The following is a 17340-nucleotide window of genomic DNA, read 5'->3' on the forward strand; positions in this document are numbered from 1 at the left end:
ATATCACTATATAAATATAATTGTACTTTAGACCTTATTAATAAATTATATCCCAAGACTTTATTATACATGGAACCCCTTCATAAAATATTCGTAGTAACATAAAGTCATAAAATATTGACTGCCACTTTAAAAATTACTACATCTTAATCCTTGAGTACTCGGATTAATCTTTTAAGTTATTCATCATATATTTATGAAATTCAATTTCATAAATATATACTTTAGTAACTTCTTACTAAAGTGGTTAGGCCTAACACTCTGAATAACCAAACCCATTAAACTTATCTCAAGAGAATATTTTATATCTCCGTTAAGAGATTATGAATTCCATCTTGAGAATATATGTTCCATCAACACTAAATATGGTTGCTCAACATACTGAGGTTTTGACCGTTACTTTAGATCTCACTCCTGATATATCAAAGCAACCTACACTTCATGATCAGGTCCATTATTCTCTCAGGATTAAGAGTTCATGCAAATAGAAGTCGTGAGATTTATTATTCATTTGACAGTCGTTAGGAGAATAATAAATCTCACAGCGGTCTAGTTCAATATGTCTTAACTCTTAAAATATATCAACATATCAACTAGAAGTCTCCACTTCTATGATCAAGACAAATCATATTAATTGATATGTTATAGTCTTCGTAGATGAAATGTCCAATTTCATCACCGACTACGAACTATAAATTCTAAGTTTACAAAGAACTTGTGACTTATATCTTCTGTAACTAAATCATATAAACTACATACTATGCATCTCATGGACTATATGATAATGTCTCAATATTCATGTTACCAGTATTTTAGATAATAATAAAAAAACTTTATTAATCATAATATTAAGTCATGCACAATGTCATACATAATGTCATTCATAATATCATACATAGCATCATATAATAGGATTTAAGGGCATACATCCTAACACTCTCTTGGACTACACCATCTACAAAATTGGCTGTAGGCCATTTTTTCGTTCGTGAATGCATGGATCAAGAAGTAGTGAATAGTTTGGAAAAGTTAAAGCTCACAAAAGAAGAAGAGGAGGATATTGTCATTGCAAATATCAGTAGTTTTTAGATTTTTGAAGAATGCTCTTTGAGCTTATTTGGGCGTCTTCTTATAGATCATCATCAAAATCAAAGAGCTTTAAAGAACACTTTAAAGGCAACATGGAAGATGGGTTTTGACTTGACGATTGTGGAGGTAGGAAATAATATTTTGCAGTTCAAATTCAGCTCAAGATACCAATTAGAGTGGGTTGAAAAAAATGGTCCTTGGAACTTTGACAACAACCTACTCCTTCTTTGTTAGTGGAGGAAAGGTTTAACGTCAAAAAATATCAGTTTCTCCCATTCTCTTTTCTAGGTGCAGATTTAGGGTTTACCATTTGGGAATATGACTGAAGAAATTGGGAGGGATATTGGCAGCAAGATTAGAAGGGTGTTAGAAGTTGATAAACAAGCTATGCAATTGGATCAAGCCAAATTTTTAAGAATACGAGTTGAGGTTTCGATTGATAAACCTCTCTGTAGAGGGGGGTATGTTAAGAATAACGAGGGTGGAAGATATTGGGTTGATTTAAGGTATGAGAGACTGCCTACTTTTTGTTACATATGTGGAATACTTGGGTATGATGAGAAGCATTGCCAATTAAATCCAATGGAGCAACATTCAGGGAGGCAATATGGTGAATGGTTAAAGGCTATAGGAGCTTTAAAAAACAGAGGTGAAAAGGAAAAGGTGAAAGTGTAGTCGGAGGTTGAAAGGGGGAGCTCGCCATCTCTAGTGGTGGGTGGCGGAGCTAGTGAAGAGGACGGTACTGTAAGGGGGAGCTCGCCATCTATGATGGTGAGTGGCGGAGCTAGTGAAGAGGACGGTATTGTGATCATGATGGATGCAGCTCCCTTGGACACGATGAGGGGTATTGTCACGTCTGATCATAGGGAGTAGGAAAAGCAGATCAGATGGAGCAATAAGGTATCAGAGGTTTTGAAAATGGGGCTGGAGCAGATTGCACGTGATGAGCAAAAAGGTTTTAGAACTGGTTTGGTCAGAAACGAATTGCATGGGAATGAGGTAGTTCTGGTAGAAGTTGGTAACAAGCTTGGGCCGGTTATAAGAGAGATTGAAGTGTTAAGCCCAATAAAGCCAAAAGAAAAAGAAGACACAAGTGAAGAAAGGAGTAGGCAGCAACAAGGCCCAGACCGAATGGTTAAACAAGCAGCTAGGGGCAGAATTAAAAAAATAGCAAGGGAAAAAGGAAAGACCCAAGTTGTTGAAAAGTTTGGACAAGCTCAAAAGGTAAGTAAAAAGAGAAAAGGTAATGATGAAATGTTTTTATTTTTGATGGTAGAGTTCAAAAACGTTTTTGTGAAGGGAAAGATGAAGGGGGTGAAAACTTATATGCTGAAATGGCGGTGACTACAGAGCAGCACCGCTTAGATCAATGATTGTATTAGGATGGAACTGTCAAGGGCTTAGAAACCCCCGGTTAGTTCGAGTGTTGCGCGAGCTCGTGCAACGTTGGAAGCCTAAAATTGTCTTCCCGTTAGAGACATCAAAGACAAAGTTGAAGAAATATCAAATGGAAAAAGAGAAGTTTAAAACTGGTTTGTTAAATGGTTTAATTGTTCGTAGTGTGGGGAGAAGTGGGGGATTAGCTATGTTATGGAGTAGGGACATAAAGGTAGAAGTTCAAGGCTATTCAGGAAACTTTATTGATGTAGTTGTGACTGACCCGGAATCAGGATTTAAGTGGCGCATCACGAGTTTCTATGGGAATCCTGAAGCCCATTGTAGAAAAGAATCTTGGGATCTTTTGAAAAGCCTTAGGCAAAAGTATCAACTCCCCTGGTTATGCTTTGGTGATTTTAATGAAATTGTGTCGATGGAGGAGAAATTGGGGGGGGGGGGGCACATAGGTCTTAGAGGCAGATGCATGAATTTAGAGAAGCAATACACCAATGTAAGTTCAAGGATCTTGGTTACTATGGTCCTGATTTTACTTGGTGTAATATGCAAGAGGGTGAAAGCAGAATGTACCTTAGATTGGATTGAGCTTTGGCTACTCCTAAATGGATTGATTACTATAAAGATATAAAAGTGCATCATTTGGTAGTATCTACATCTGACCACTACGCTTTGCTGATAACTGATGCTACTATTCAGAAGTATCCAAATAGACGAAGATTTCAATTCGAAGCTATGTGGACCAAAAGGGAGGAATGCAAAGATATTATCAAAGAAGTCTGGGATGGCAGCCAAGAGTTAAACTCTCCAATTGGGATAGCTACTAGGTTGAATTGCTGTGCTGAAAATCTCTCTAGATGGAACAAAATGGTATTTGGGCAAATTCCAAGGCAAATTCAAAAGAAGGGAGACTATTAGTACTCTGGTCCTCAGAGATAAAGATGTTAGTTTGGGCAGTGACATCAATATGATAAAAAAGGAAATTAATGATTTATTCGATAGTGAAGAAATTATGTGGCATCAGAGATCGAGGGTGCAATGGTTAGGCCTTGGGGATCAAAATACGAAATACGTCCACACTAGGGCCTCAGATAGGAGAAAGAGAAACGCTATCAACAGTATCATGGATGAAAATGGAAATTGGCATGATTCTATTGATGGTATTGCAGGGGTGGCTGTGTCATATTTTAAAAATCTGTATACCACTTCCTATCCGACTCACATTTCTGAAGTCCTTGATTCAATTCCAACTAGAGTCACTGTGTATATGAATCAGCTCCTTATCCAAGAGTTCACAAGGGAGGAAGTTGAGGCAGCACTAAAATAGATGCATCTAACAAAAGCCCTAGGTCCTGACGGTATGTTTGCTATTTTCTTTCAAAAGTATTGGGGTATTGTTGGTAATGATGTCATATGTATGGTCTTAAATGTTCTAAACTCAAATATGTCTATGGTAGAAATTAACAAAACAAACATCACTCTAGTGCCAAAAATAAAATAAAATAAAACCCCACAAAAATGATAGATTTCATACCTATAAGTCTATGTAATGTTATTTATAAACTCATATCAAAAGTGTTAGCCAATCATCTCAAAACAATCCTTCCCCAGATTATATCAGAAAATCAGTGTGCGTTTCTCTCTGAGGGACTAATTACAGATAATGTTCTTGTAGCTTTTGAACTTATGCACTATTTAGAACACAAGAAGGAAGGAAGGGAAGGTTTGTGGTAATGAAGGTGGATATGAGCAAAGCCTATGATAGGGTGGAATGGGGTTTTATTGAACAAGTGATGGAAAAAATGGGCTTCCATGAAAAATGGATAAATTTGATCATGCATTGCATCACTACAGTATCTTACTCTATCCTCATTAATGGTGTTGCTTATAGTAGTATAATTCCTACTAGGGGTCTTCACCAAGGAGACCCAATTTGACCTTATATCTTTCTATTGTGTGCAGATGGTTTTTCCTCCCTTATTAATAATGCAGCCGGGAATCAAAGAATTAGTGGAATATCAATATGTAGAGGAAGTCCCAAGATCACACATATGTTTTTTGCAGACGACAGTCTATTGTTTTGTAAAGCAAACATCCAAGAATGCCAAAATCTTATTGATATTCTCCAGCTATACGAAGTTGCTTCGAGACAGAAAATCAATGTGGATAAATCTTCAGTCTTTTTCAGTAACAATATCCCAGATGATAGAAGATGTGAAGTGTTGGATATGTTGGGTCCAATGCAAGATACTCAACAGAAAAAATACCTAGGCCTACCCTCAATCATTGGCAAGTCAAAAGTTGAAATATTTGTAGAAATTAAAGAGAGGGTGGAGAAAAAACTATTGGGGTGGAAGGAGAAAATTCTATCAGTGGGTGGCCGAGAAATCCTTATTAAAGCTGTCGCTCAAGCAATTCCAACATACACTATGAGTTATTTCCAAATCCCAATAAGTCTTTGTGACGAGATTGAAGGTATGATGAGAAAATTTTGGTGGGGTCAAAGGGGTCAAGAATCAAAAATTGCTTGGGTTAGCTGGAAGAAAATGTGTAAGTCAAAGCTGAATGGAGGAATGGGTTTTAGAAATTTACAGGATGTCAACCTTGCTATGCTAGCTAAGCAAGGTTGGAGGTTATTTTCGAATCCTAACTCTTTGGTAGCCCAAATATACAAAGCGAGATATTATCCACATGGTGATATTTTTAGAGCAAAACTTGGATCCAGTCCTTCCTATCCTTGGAGAAGCATCTTTAATAGGTTGGAAGTTGTGAAGAAAGGTACCCGGTGGCGAGTTGGCAATGGTAATAGGATACATATTTGGGAGGATAAGTGGCTGCCTACTCCAACAACGTACAAAGTAATCTCCCCCCCCCCCCCCCTCAAAACAATTTGATGATTATCCTAGGATCTCAGCGCTGATTGACAGAGATACGAAGATGGTGGAAAGGTGATGTAGTAAGATCTTTGTTTTTGTCTTTTGAAGTAAGGACTATTCTAAATATTCCTCTTGGCCACAACCTTCCAAAAGATCAAATCATATGGGTGGGTAATAAAAAGGGAGAATTCACTGTGAAAAGTGCTTATTATATCACTGTTGGGGTACTAGATACAATGAAGGTGAGAGCTCTTCAGGTGATCCAAGGTGTCCTCTTTGGAAGAAGCTATGGCACTTAAACATTCCATCCAAGATGTGAATCTTTGCTTGGAAAATGTGTATGAATGCTCTTCCTACCTTTGTGAACTTGCGAAGAAGAGGAGTTAATCTGTGTGAAATCTGTCCGGCTTATGGGAAGGAGCCAGAATCAATTCTCCATGCTCTTTTTAGGTGTGAAGTGGCTAGGGGAGTGTGGAGATGTTGGGTGGATAGTCCTGTTGACTTGCTAAATGTAAACATGGATGTGACAAACATTGCAATGCAAACATATGAGTTTGGTACATATCAAGACTTGGAGATTTTCTTCGGAGTTGCTTGAGCAATCTGGTATAACAAGAACAAAATAGTGCATGAGTCTTCAAGTCAGCTTCCTGATCATATTTGGAATTTTGCTAGGAGTTATATTCTAGAATTCAATAATGCCTCAATAGCTTGCTCTCAACACTTGGCTCTGACAAAAAAGAAGTGGACAGTGCCTCCTCTAGGGGTTTTCAAGATCAATGTTGATGGTGCAACATCTGAATATGAAAGGAACTCAAGTGTGGGAGTTGTTATAAGAGATGCTACTGGTACTGTTCCTGTTGCTTGTTGTAAATATCTTCAGGGGCAATACTTGATGGAGGAAGTTAAAGAGCTGGCTGTGGAGTGCGGTCTAATTCTTGCTAGGGAGCAAAAGCTATCTCAAATTATTTTGGAATCTGATGCCTTAACAGCTGTTAATAGTGTCATAGCAGCTGATACAAATGGCCGTCTTGGTCATGTGTATCAGGGAATTCTTAGTTTGCTTTCTTCTTTTAGCAGCTGGAAAATCAAACATGTGAAAAGAGATTACAACAGGGCAACTCATTAGCTTGCGCAGATGCAAGGCAAAAGTAAGTTTCTCATGTCTGGAAGGGAGTTTGTCCTCCTATGATGGTTCATGTTGTCCAAGCTGATTGTGTTTAGATTGTACTGTGTTGAGCTTTTTATCTTTTTGCTTTGTTGTACTCCCTTTTCTGTTTGGCAATGATATTCTAGTTGGTTGTTTTAAAAAAAAAAGATTGTCTTCATCAAATCATGGAGTAATAATGAAAGAACAAAATGAACACATTAAATAAATAGAAATTAGTGATTGACTTGAAGGCACAATTGAATGCTATCCTAAGACAATATTTGTCCCCATACGCAAGTTCCTAAAGGGTTTCTACAAACTTGTCCTTAGGATACAACCAAGTTTATTGGATTCTATAAATAGCAATTTTGGAGAATACCTATAGAATTTCTTGTGTTTCAAGTGAATATAAACCTCTATTTATATCATAGGGTTATAACCCTTCAAAAAGTACATATGGAGAGTTAAAATGTTTCATAAAACCAATTTTCACGAGTCTCGATCGATCGAGAGGAATCAAGCATCGATCAAAGGCTCTTTTCAATTGATCGAATAGGAATCGAACACTAATCGAATCAGGCAAAAACTCCAGGATAATTTCCTTCACCACTTCAATCGATCGAACAAAAGTTTCAACTGATCGAACATACTGAATTTTGAATTTTACTTAGAAAATTCTAGAACTTGATTTTTCACTTTATTGATTTTACAAATGAATACTCTCCATCCTTATATCATTATTACAACCTATCCTTATATATACCTATATATACAACAAGATTCTTGTTGGTATAGTTAAAAGTAAGTTGGAAGTCTCCAACAACTCTATTAACAATATATAAGACAAACATAAGATGGATGTTCATTGCATGCACAAAGAGCTCTGTATCAATCTGTTAACAATATAAGATAAACATAAGACCAATTTTCATTGTACGCAGAAAGAGCTCTGTATCAATAAAACAAAGCTGCAGGTACGCATATATGCTCCACAATGGTTATAGGAGATAGATTTACCTATCTATCAGTGGCCTTGATTATGCAAAGAGTATAAGGAAGAACATATGACCTTGTACCCCCCACTTTAAGTTCTTTTGCTTTGGCGTACTGTCGTTTCCAGCTCTTTCAGCTATCTGGCTAATGAAATGAGATAAAATTAAAATATCAAGCAATTATATAAGCAATTAGCAGCTGAATTTGGTGTACAAAAAGTACCTGACAGAAATTTGGATATACATAACAAGATTGACTCATAAATACATTTAGCTTATGATAAGATCACATCATTGTCATGTGAGAGATGTGAGAAACCTTAGGCCAGAATACATAGATAAGAAAGAGAGGTGTGCAGTCCCTCTTCTGGCATGGAATGGAGTTTCATGGATTGGAGCTTAAGGTAGTTCGAGATCATCTATTTTTCAAGAGTGGAGTTGAGCCCAGTTCCTCTGGCATCAAAGCAATGAGTTTTGCTCGCATAGATGTGAGGTTCTTTTGAGTTGAAGTGCAAATCCCCTTAAAACAGCTGAAGTTACAGAAGAATACATTTCCAAACCCCCAAGAAATGGGTGGAAAAGGCGTACCTGTTCAGGGAGTGATTTTAAGTTTTCACAATTAAAGATAAAAATCCGAGTCAAATTCAGGAGGAGCAGTCCTCAGGTAAAAGGTAAAAAATTCGAATGCCTAAGAATATGTAAAAAAATTAGAGATGTGAGGACCCTCTGAAACCGAAAGGGACAAACGTAACCCTGCAAAAGTACCACAAGAACTTGAGCATAGACAGTGAAATGGAGATCTACAGAAGCACAAATCACCTGAACAAACCTTTAGAATTGTAGAGCACCTCCTGCTTTGTACAGACAGCACTGTAATTTCTGACAGTAAAATGAGAAAGAATCAATACTAAGTTTAATTATTGTTGCCAGAATGATGAAGCAGAGGAAGATTTGGTAAGCAACAAAGCATTCTGTTTCATCATTATCAGCGTTAATAATATTTAAAACAGACAGTAAATTACATAGTTAATCAGCTGGGTATAGAGCAAGTACCTAACTGTAAAACCTGCGTTAATTTCACTATCCATCTGTTGTCTGAACATAGGAACAGGAGGTGGGGGACTCCTCATGCAATCAATTCTTCATCGATCATCACGCAGTCAATGTGAGCAATCTTGCGCCATTCTTTTCCCTTTTTCCTTTGACAACTTTTCTTCAGCAAAGGACATTCATTGATCCGCAGGAAAGAAAGGGATGCAGGAAACCCCTCATCCGGCATGTACTTGAGCTTAGGGCAATCTTGGATCCACAACTGTTCAAGAGAAGTGAGGTGTTGAAGCCCCTTCTTGTTTAAGGATTCTATAGCTGGGAATTTAGAGATGTAAAGAAAGGTAAGATTAGTGGGCAGAAACCCTTCCTCAGGAAAGGACCTCACATCTTCAGATTTACCACTGATTGACAATTTTCTAACAAAGGGGAGTTGTTGCAAACCCCACCCCTTGCAGCTGGCAATGAGTTTGTCACAACTGAGGATGGAAATCAAATTCAGATTGGAAGGCAAACCCCCTTCAGGAAATGACTCAACTTCTGGACAATCTTCTATACGCAAATACTTTAGAGATGTAAGGAGTATATGCATCTTTTCAGGTAGTGACCTTAGAATCCCACAATTGGTGACCCAAAACCATGTTAGGTTGGGGGCGCGTAGCCCTCCTTTTGGAAAAGATACAAAATTGGGGCAATCATGGATTTGAATTTGCAAGGTCATTAAATTGGGGAGATATCCCTCTGGAACTGAAAGAGATTCTAGATTCCAACACCCCCTGATTATGATATCATTAAGCTTTGGGAACAAGTCCAATGGAAAGGTACTGAGAGAATCACAACTATCTATTAAAAAGAATCTTTCAAGGGATGAAAAATTCTGGTTCATTGGAAACTCTAGCTTCCTACAGTTTGTGATCTTAAGGGTTTTTAATGTAGAGGGTATACCACTCCTGGGAAAGGACATAAGTGAGGAACAGTCACAGACTTCTAACTCTTGAAGACAAGTTTTTCCTTCCATCATTCCCTCGGGTAGGGACTTTAGTGCACCCAATCCTCCAACTTTGAGCTTCTGCATTCTAGATGGCAATTCCTTTAACAGAACCTCATTACAATGTAATAACTGCATTTCCCATAGAGCAGGAGCTCTTGGATGTGAAGCCACCAGCTGCGGGCACTCAATAATCACAAGTTTGGTTAAAGAAGGAAAATGGACGGGCAAACCTCCCATTAGCTCAGGGCAGTTTTGAATATAAAGCTCTTCAAGATGAGGAAAAGCTCCAACTTCATTTTCAGAAGCAAAAGAAGACCATTCCTTCCACTTCAACATTTGCTCGAACCTTAGAACTTTTAGGGCTCCAAAAGGGTTAATCGAAGAAGAACCACTGCAATAAAACTCAGTACCCACTTTAACAACTCCATCAAACCCAACAATAGAGAGGTCCTGCAGAGAGGGTAGCTGCCCAAGTGGAGGCAAGCAAAAGCAATATTTACAATTTTTTAGATGCATACATGTTATGTTAGAGAATGAATGATGCCCTACCCAATCTGGAATACTTTTACCACTATAGTAGTTCATAGTCAGACTTATCAAGTTTGTATGGGGCTGGAGACTGTCAAGTACAGTTCTTTCACTTTCTGAAACTCTAGTATCAGCACTCCATTCCAACACCAACTCCTCAAGGTACCTCTTATCCTTCAAGCTTGCATTCAAAGCATCCGTAGGAGATGCAACATTTTGAAGCTCCAGAATAGAAAGCATTCCCCGAAGACTTGAAAGTTTCCCCAGCTCTCCGATGCAAGACCCACTATGTTTGCTAATGATAAAAGTAGTCAATGTATGGAGACATTTTAGTCTACCCAGTTGTATCGGCATCTCCTTTATGCTAGTTTCAGTAATATCAAGATGACGTAAATTAATGAGTCTCCACATATCTTTTGGCAACACAGCAAGATATCGACAACCCAATAACTTCAATGTTTGCAAATTACACAACTTACATATGGGATCAGGCAGCCTTTTAACTGCAGTGAAAGAAAGGTCCAAATAGCGTAGATGCTTAATTTTGCCAATTGAATCAGGCAAATCAGTCATATTACTATAATGAGATAGAGAGAGCACCCGTAAGCATCTTAGCATTGGCAGCAAATCATGTGTTACCTTTTTAGTTAAGTAAAAGGTCTCGCTGCTCAGTGGCAATGTCAAAGAGAGGAAGGTGCGTAACTGCTTAGCCTTGTAAAGATCCTCGAACTTCTTAGAACTATCAAATCTTGTTTTGGAATAAGACAAATGGCGAGTCTTGTTCACAAGTTCGTGAGAATAGTCACCCTCCAATCTACAGCTGAATTGCCCAGATACAAATTTGGCTAAGTCATTGACAAGATCATGCATTATAAAATGTGATTTATCACTACTTGATTGTTGGAATAATGATCTTGAAACTAGGTTAAGGAAGTACTCATCACCCACTTCTTCCATTGTTTTGTTTCTGTATTGTTGCAAGAAACCTTCTGCCATCCATAATAACACTAATTGATCTTTTATAACAATATAATCCTTTGGGAATATTGAACAGTAAGCAAAACATTGCTTTAGAGGTGAGGGGAGATATTTGTAGCTTAATCTAAGAGCAGGGAGAATGTTGCCCCCATCATTTGACAAATCCCACAATTCACTCTTCAATATCTTATCCCATTCATCAACATCTAGTTTAGACCACAAGAGACCCCCAATTGTCTTGGCTGCTAAAGGTAGGCCTTTGCACTTTTTCACAATTTGTCTACCTATTACTTCTAGCTCCAGATGTGCCTCAGAGTTGCTATCATCAAATGCATGTTTTGCAAATAATGACCAGCAATCTTCATCTGGTAACTGCTTTAGATGATGAGTTGCAGTAGGGCGCATGACAGATGCAACACTTTCATTGCGTGTTGTTACAATGACCTTACTTCCTTGAACCCCAGATTTAAAGGAATTCCTTAGGACTTCCCAATGAACATAATCCTCATTCCAAACATCATCTAAAACAAGAAGAAACTTCTTCCCCTTTAACTTCTCTTTCAACGTAACTTGAAGCCGATTTAGATCCTTAATAACACAAGTTGACAAAGTTACTGCCTCAAGAATTGTTTTCGTTACCTTAAACACATCAAATTCTTCTGAAACACAAACCCATGCTTCAAGGTTAAAATGCTCCTTCACCCTAGTGTCATTGTATACAAGCTGAGCAAGGGTGGTCTTGCCAATTCCCCCCATGCCAACCATGGCAATCACACACATCTCACTGCCACTTGCATCATCCGAGAGCAACAAGTTGACTATTGCCTCCTTATCATCATCCCTACCACAAATATCAGATTCTTCAACCAAAGAAGTTGTAGGCAATCTTTCGGATGGTTTTCCTCCAACAACTTCTCTTAGACCTATAACATCCTTTTGTCTTGCCAAGTATTCTAGTCTGTCAAGTACCTCTTGAATCTTTGGTTCTATCTCCTTGGCAAAAGGATTAAGAGAAGTAGAGATGAAGCTTCGTACCTTACATCCTGCAGTTAGAAATTCAGCATCCAACTTGCGTTGCAAGGCTTTGGAAGCAATCTCATCCAAAATATCCTCTGCATCATAGACAGCATCTTTCAGCTCATCAAGCCACTCTTTCACAGCTGACTTTGTAACTTGCTTTTCCTCTGCATCTTCAAGCACTGCATTCACAGACAGCAATGCTATCTTCAACTTCCTTAGTAGTCCATCACTGAGTATTCTTCCCCGGAAAAAGTCAGCAACCTCGCTAGATGCAATTCTATCAAACAAAACTTGAAGGAAAGCAGAGAGAAATGCTCCTCCCACCAAGGCCCCAGCCATGTTTTCTTCTTTGCAATGGAAGAAATTAGATTGCAAAGAGTACTGGGTTATCGATTACACAGGGAACAGCTTACCAGAGTTATGGACCTGCACAGCAGACAGACATGTGAGTAACAGAAATCCGTTTAATAAATAATTGAGACGTAGTGCAACAGTGGCGGCGCCACGTTCAGGCCAGGGTGTTACCAGGAACACCCTGTCCTGAAATTTATATATATATATATATATATATATATATATAATAATTAAAAAATATATATTTGTTTACCCTTAAAAAAATATTAGTAACAGCCTCAATCAAACTGAGGAACACCCTCAAATAAAAAATAAAAAAATATTTGTAAAGCAATCCCAACATGGTAGCAAACCCACGTATTCTAAAAAAATAATCAAAAATCAAAACCCAATATACGCGATTACAACCTAACCTAAAGAAGCCAGAGCAACAGAATCATCAAGTAAAGCAAAACCAGAACAGAGCACTGAGCACATCAACGAATTCATCGCCGCAAGTCCGCTAGAATCTCATTCCAACGTACCTAGAGCAATAGAGCAACATACACATGATGCAACGGTTGCAACCATAACAAGTGAGTCTTCATACTTTTCTCAGTCTTTGGCATCCTAATCTGATCTGCTCTCTTTTTTTTCTTCTGTTTTTCTTTTCATTACTTCTTTGGTTCTTCTGTTGTCTACGAAGTAGAGTACTAGTGTTACACTTTGCCCAACCAAGAAACACTTATCAATTACCTGTTGCCTCTACAACGTGTATGGTTCAACTTGAAGTCTTCAAAAGGAATTGATAATACCCACACAAGTGGTTAGGTGTGGGCCATATGATTTATATGATTTTTCCTTTTCATGCTTATTTGTTGTTAAAGTATTTTATATTGTATAACATTATGAATGAATATAATATACTATACAGTATATCATATCTAAAATAATACTAGAAAATTTAATTAGTTGTATCTAATAAGATTTTTTATACATTTAAATTTTTTATGAGCATTTTAGACATTGAAATTTGAAAAACAATTTGTCTACTATTGGTATTTGTTGAATCTCAGTCATTATACTTAATGGGTTATAATTTAATTGATAATATGGGCAAAGATAATAATCATTAATTCATTCTTCAAAAGAAAGAAATATAATAATTCAAAAAATAATATACTTCTAGGTTTTAAATTGGGGGAAGTAAATGCACATGGGGTGTGTGCTAATGCAACTAATAAACAGTAATTTAATTAACCAATAATTAATTGAGAAAAGCAACTAATAAAAAATAGGGTAAACTACATAAATGGTCCTTATCCTTTACATTATATTTCAATTTAGTCCCTAACCTTTCAATTGTGCCAATTTGGTCCCTAACCTTTCAATGGCGTGTTAATTTAGTCCCTGCCGTTATCTCTTGGATGGAAAAATCTGACGTGTCAAACAGCCTAAATATATAAATAAAAAATTGCCACGTCAACTTCCACCTGAACTAACATGTCAACATTTGTAATTTTATTTTATGAAATGTCAAAATAATTTTAAATTAGAAAAAAAAAAAAAAAACAAACAAACAAACAGCAAGTGAATACCTAAGTCACGTCTATCACCAACAAAAAATCCCTTTCCTCAATAAACAACAAAAATCTCTCTAATTCAGAATCACTGATTGCTTCACGTTTGGTCCTCTAGAGAGAAAGGTGAAGCACTATGGCGGTGGCCAGAAATTATACCAAAGGTGATGATTGACGGCAACGACTGGATCTGAGGGTTGACGGATTCGCCGATCTGAGGGCCGATGGAGTTGCCGATCTGCTGGTAATATGACTAATATCTCTCTCTTTTGTGAAAACTCTTAAGGTAACCCTCTGATTCTGAACAGCCCTCACTTATTTAGGATATATTTATTCTTAATTTTCCTTGTGCTAGTATTCTAAGAGCAATATATTGGGAACAATTTGTTCTTGTTATAATTGTGTTTATTTTTTGATTTTCTTTAATACTTTGGAATGCTATTTGAAATTTTCTAGCTAAGAACCTTAGCTATTCTTTAAAGGTCTTTTTATGACACTTTTTTTTTCCAGGTTTTCAAGCAATTCTATACTCGTGGATATAGGAGCAACAAAGGTAGACAAGGGTGGTATTTTGTGTAAAGCAAGAAATGGCAGACCTCATTACTCGGCTGTGACTTTAGCTAGACTTATCTCATAAAACAATGATCATTCTGCTTGCTATGAGAGAAGCTTTATTTAGCCTTAAGGATCTTTGGATTTAAGCAATCATCCTTTTGACTAGTTGGAGTGAAGTACTTTTGTTCTGAAGCTATATGAGAAAAAGTAACTAGGGAAGGAATGCTACCTATCAACAAAAATAAGAAGTTATGTAAAGCTACTGCTTTTTTTTGAAGATTTGCAGATCCTACCTGTTATTGTGGCAGAGCAAAGAAAGTTGGCATCAGAGGAGGCCTCTTGGTCTTTTGTAGATAGATTTGATTTGTTGTATTCTCTTTTTTATCTTGTTTTGTGTACCGATGTGTTTGAACTTTTCTTCGTTTAAATAAAAGTTTCTTGATACCCAATTGTTTGAATAAATTATTGCTCTTCATATGAATTCATTGGATTTTTTCCCCTTAAGTGCAGAATGATTTTGTTGTATAAAACCTATGTCATAATCAGAATGAATCATTTTGTTGGATAAAGAAAGGACTAAACCATTTCGAATTTCAGGCTTCATATTCAATCTCATAAAGTGGGACAATTGTGTAGTGGGATGAAGGCTTTGTCTGATTGGAACTCTCCCTTATATATAACTTTTTAAACCTGTTATGTACTGCATAGAAAGTAATATATGCTGAGCTTATCTTCTCATTGCTGAAGAATTGAATAGGTTTGTAACAAATTATCTGGATAGTGGACAGAAACATAGTAGACATGATTACAAGTAGAGTACCATCTCCATGATTAGGAAAATGAGGTCCAATAAGGAAAATAATGGACATGATATATAAAAACCTGGGAATCATAAAATGACACTAAACAATAACATCCATTCAAACTTGTTGGCAATCATCCATATCTTTTGGCATTAAGAAGTACCAAATTGCAAATACAATAAAGAAAATATAAATGACAAAAACAAAAAAAAAAAACCTTGGGTGATCCATAGTAGAACATAAAATAAATAAAATTCCAACATGTCTACAAAATGAACTTATTCCATGATTAGCCACGACTTCCTTTCTTTCCATTCTCACTTTCTCCTCATAATGATGGTGGTGCATCAATTGATTCCTGACTGCCAAGTATGTTGAATGTCTCCCTATACCTTGCAGTTTGACTAGCAGCCATCAATGTTTCTTTGGTTATAGAAGAGTTTCCTTTCCATGAAGGTGGTGGACCCCATATTTGGGAATGTTTTATTGTTGTTTGGATTACTCAGTGAGATAGAAGCATGAACTTGAAGCCACTGGAATAGAGAAGGCGCCGCTGGAAGGAAGGAGAAGGCGCCGCCGGAAGGGAGGAGAAGAGATTTTGGATTTTAGGGAGAGTGTTTTACATGGACTGTGACTGTCCCTGTTTAATGAAATAACAAAATTCTGAATCAAATTAAAAGGATTTGATTTGGTTTTTTTTTTTTTCTAAACTGACATGTTGCTTTCAAAAAAAAAAAAAAACTAACGTGTTCTCTACCCAAAAAAACAAAACTGATATGTTAGTCTAGGCAGCAGTTGACGTGGCAATTTTTTATTTATATATTTAGGCTGTTTGACACGTCAGATTTTTCCATCCAAGAGATAACGGCAGGGACTAAATTAACACGCCATTAAAAGGTTAGGGACCAAATTGACACAATTGAAAGGTTAGGGACTAAATTAAAATATAATGTAAAGGATAGGGACCATTTATGTAGTTTACCCTAAAAAATAATCAATAATTTATTTAACCAATACATTATAAAAGACAAACAAATTAAATTATGTTAGACTAAACAACAATTAATAATTTTATAATTAATAAAACAACAATATAACAAATTATAAAAGACAAACCAATTAAATTATGTTAGGCTAAACAACAATTAATAATTTTATAATTAATAAAATAACAATCTAACAGATTATAGTTTATAAAAGATAAATAAATTAATGAAACAACTGAACAACAATTTAGTCTAACATTAATAATAAGACATCATGCAACGATTTCAAAATATGAAAACTCGTAGAAGGCAATTGTAAATTTTATGTATTTGCGTGTTTTTTAATTGTTGTTGTTGTCAATATACAAATTTTTCTTTTTATTAGATTGTGTAATTTATACTTATTGAGGAACACTCTGAAAAAAATTTCTAGAGGCCCCACTGTAGTGCAATTGCAATGCATGTCGATTAACACCCTAGGGAATTTTACCTTAGAATATTAGCATTTTCTTGTCTAAAATAAGATCCTTTGTCTAACCAGACAAGTTAGTAGTAGAAGTTCAAGAATGTATCTGGGAAATCAATAAAAATAAAGCTTACTCTCATCACAAGTAGTAAAACCACTTCAACTAATACTAGAAAATTAAGTCAACCCTCAAGTTAGAGCTAAAGTTGTGTCAAACATTTCATCTTTCCATTGATTGAGCACAACCCATATTGCCGAATTTCCCTATAAAGATTTCAAATAAAATGGCACTGGATACACTTTTAGATTTGTAATATTTAAGATAACTACTGAAATTGATCTAACTCAAATCCTGATGCCAAATTATTAAAACTTCCATCAATTTCTTTCTCTCTCTCTTCTCTAATTGTTATGTATACCACCTTTTTACACTCACCACCATGAATAAAGGTAAAGAGAGAGAGAGAGAGAGAGAGAGAGAGAGAAACTCACAGATGGTAGTCGTGGTTGTTGGATTATCTTGGCCTGGGTTTGTGTTTGCCTTGTATTTTCCA

The 17340-nt window shown here is 36.5% G+C and overlaps 3 protein-coding genes across 12 annotated transcripts; 2 read left to right on the forward strand and 1 right to left on the reverse strand.

Annotated features, from left to right (window-relative positions):
* The first annotated feature begins 3999 nt into the window (after positions 1-3999).
* On the forward strand, positions 4000-5656 carry LOC142632449 (uncharacterized). The gene is made up of 3 exons (XM_075806846.1): positions 4000-4204; positions 4444-4956; positions 5466-5656. Exons 1-3 carry the CDS (start codon positions 4000-4002, stop codon positions 5654-5656), a joined length of 909 nt encoding a protein of 302 aa, XP_075662961.1.
* Positions 5657-5691: 35 nt separating this feature from the next.
* On the forward strand, positions 5692-6486 carry LOC142632451 (uncharacterized). The gene is made up of 2 exons (XM_075806848.1): positions 5692-5914; positions 6068-6486. Exons 1-2 carry the CDS (start codon positions 5692-5694, stop codon positions 6484-6486), a joined length of 642 nt encoding a protein of 213 aa, XP_075662963.1.
* A 651-nt stretch (positions 6487-7137) lies between these two features.
* Positions 7138-17339, reverse strand: LOC142631680 (putative disease resistance RPP13-like protein 1). Of its 10 annotated transcripts, none has more exons than XM_075805918.1 (5): positions 12831-13124; positions 8553-12489; positions 8329-8378; positions 7723-8087; positions 7138-7640 (listed from the first exon to the last, which is right to left on the reverse strand). In XM_075805918.1, the coding sequence occupies exon 2, from the start codon at positions 12400-12402 to the stop codon at positions 8626-8628; it is 3777 nt and encodes a 1258-aa protein (XP_075662033.1). In that variant the 5' UTR covers positions 12403-12489; positions 12831-13124; the 3' UTR covers positions 7138-7640; positions 7723-8087; positions 8329-8378; positions 8553-8625. The 10 variants fall into 10 exon arrangements, with proteins under 10 accessions (XP_075662033.1, XP_075662032.1, XP_075662031.1 ...); XM_075805917.1 differs by having other exon boundaries at positions 8319-8378; XM_075805916.1 differs by having other exon boundaries at positions 7138-7644; positions 8319-8378.
* Between the last annotated feature and the right edge of the window lies 1 nt (position 17340).

Source organism: Castanea sativa, chromosome 4, assembly GCF_040712315.1.
Source record: "Castanea sativa cultivar Marrone di Chiusa Pesio chromosome 4, ASM4071231v1".
In the NCBI taxonomy this organism is placed as follows: domain Eukaryota; kingdom Viridiplantae; phylum Streptophyta; class Magnoliopsida; order Fagales; family Fagaceae; genus Castanea; species Castanea sativa.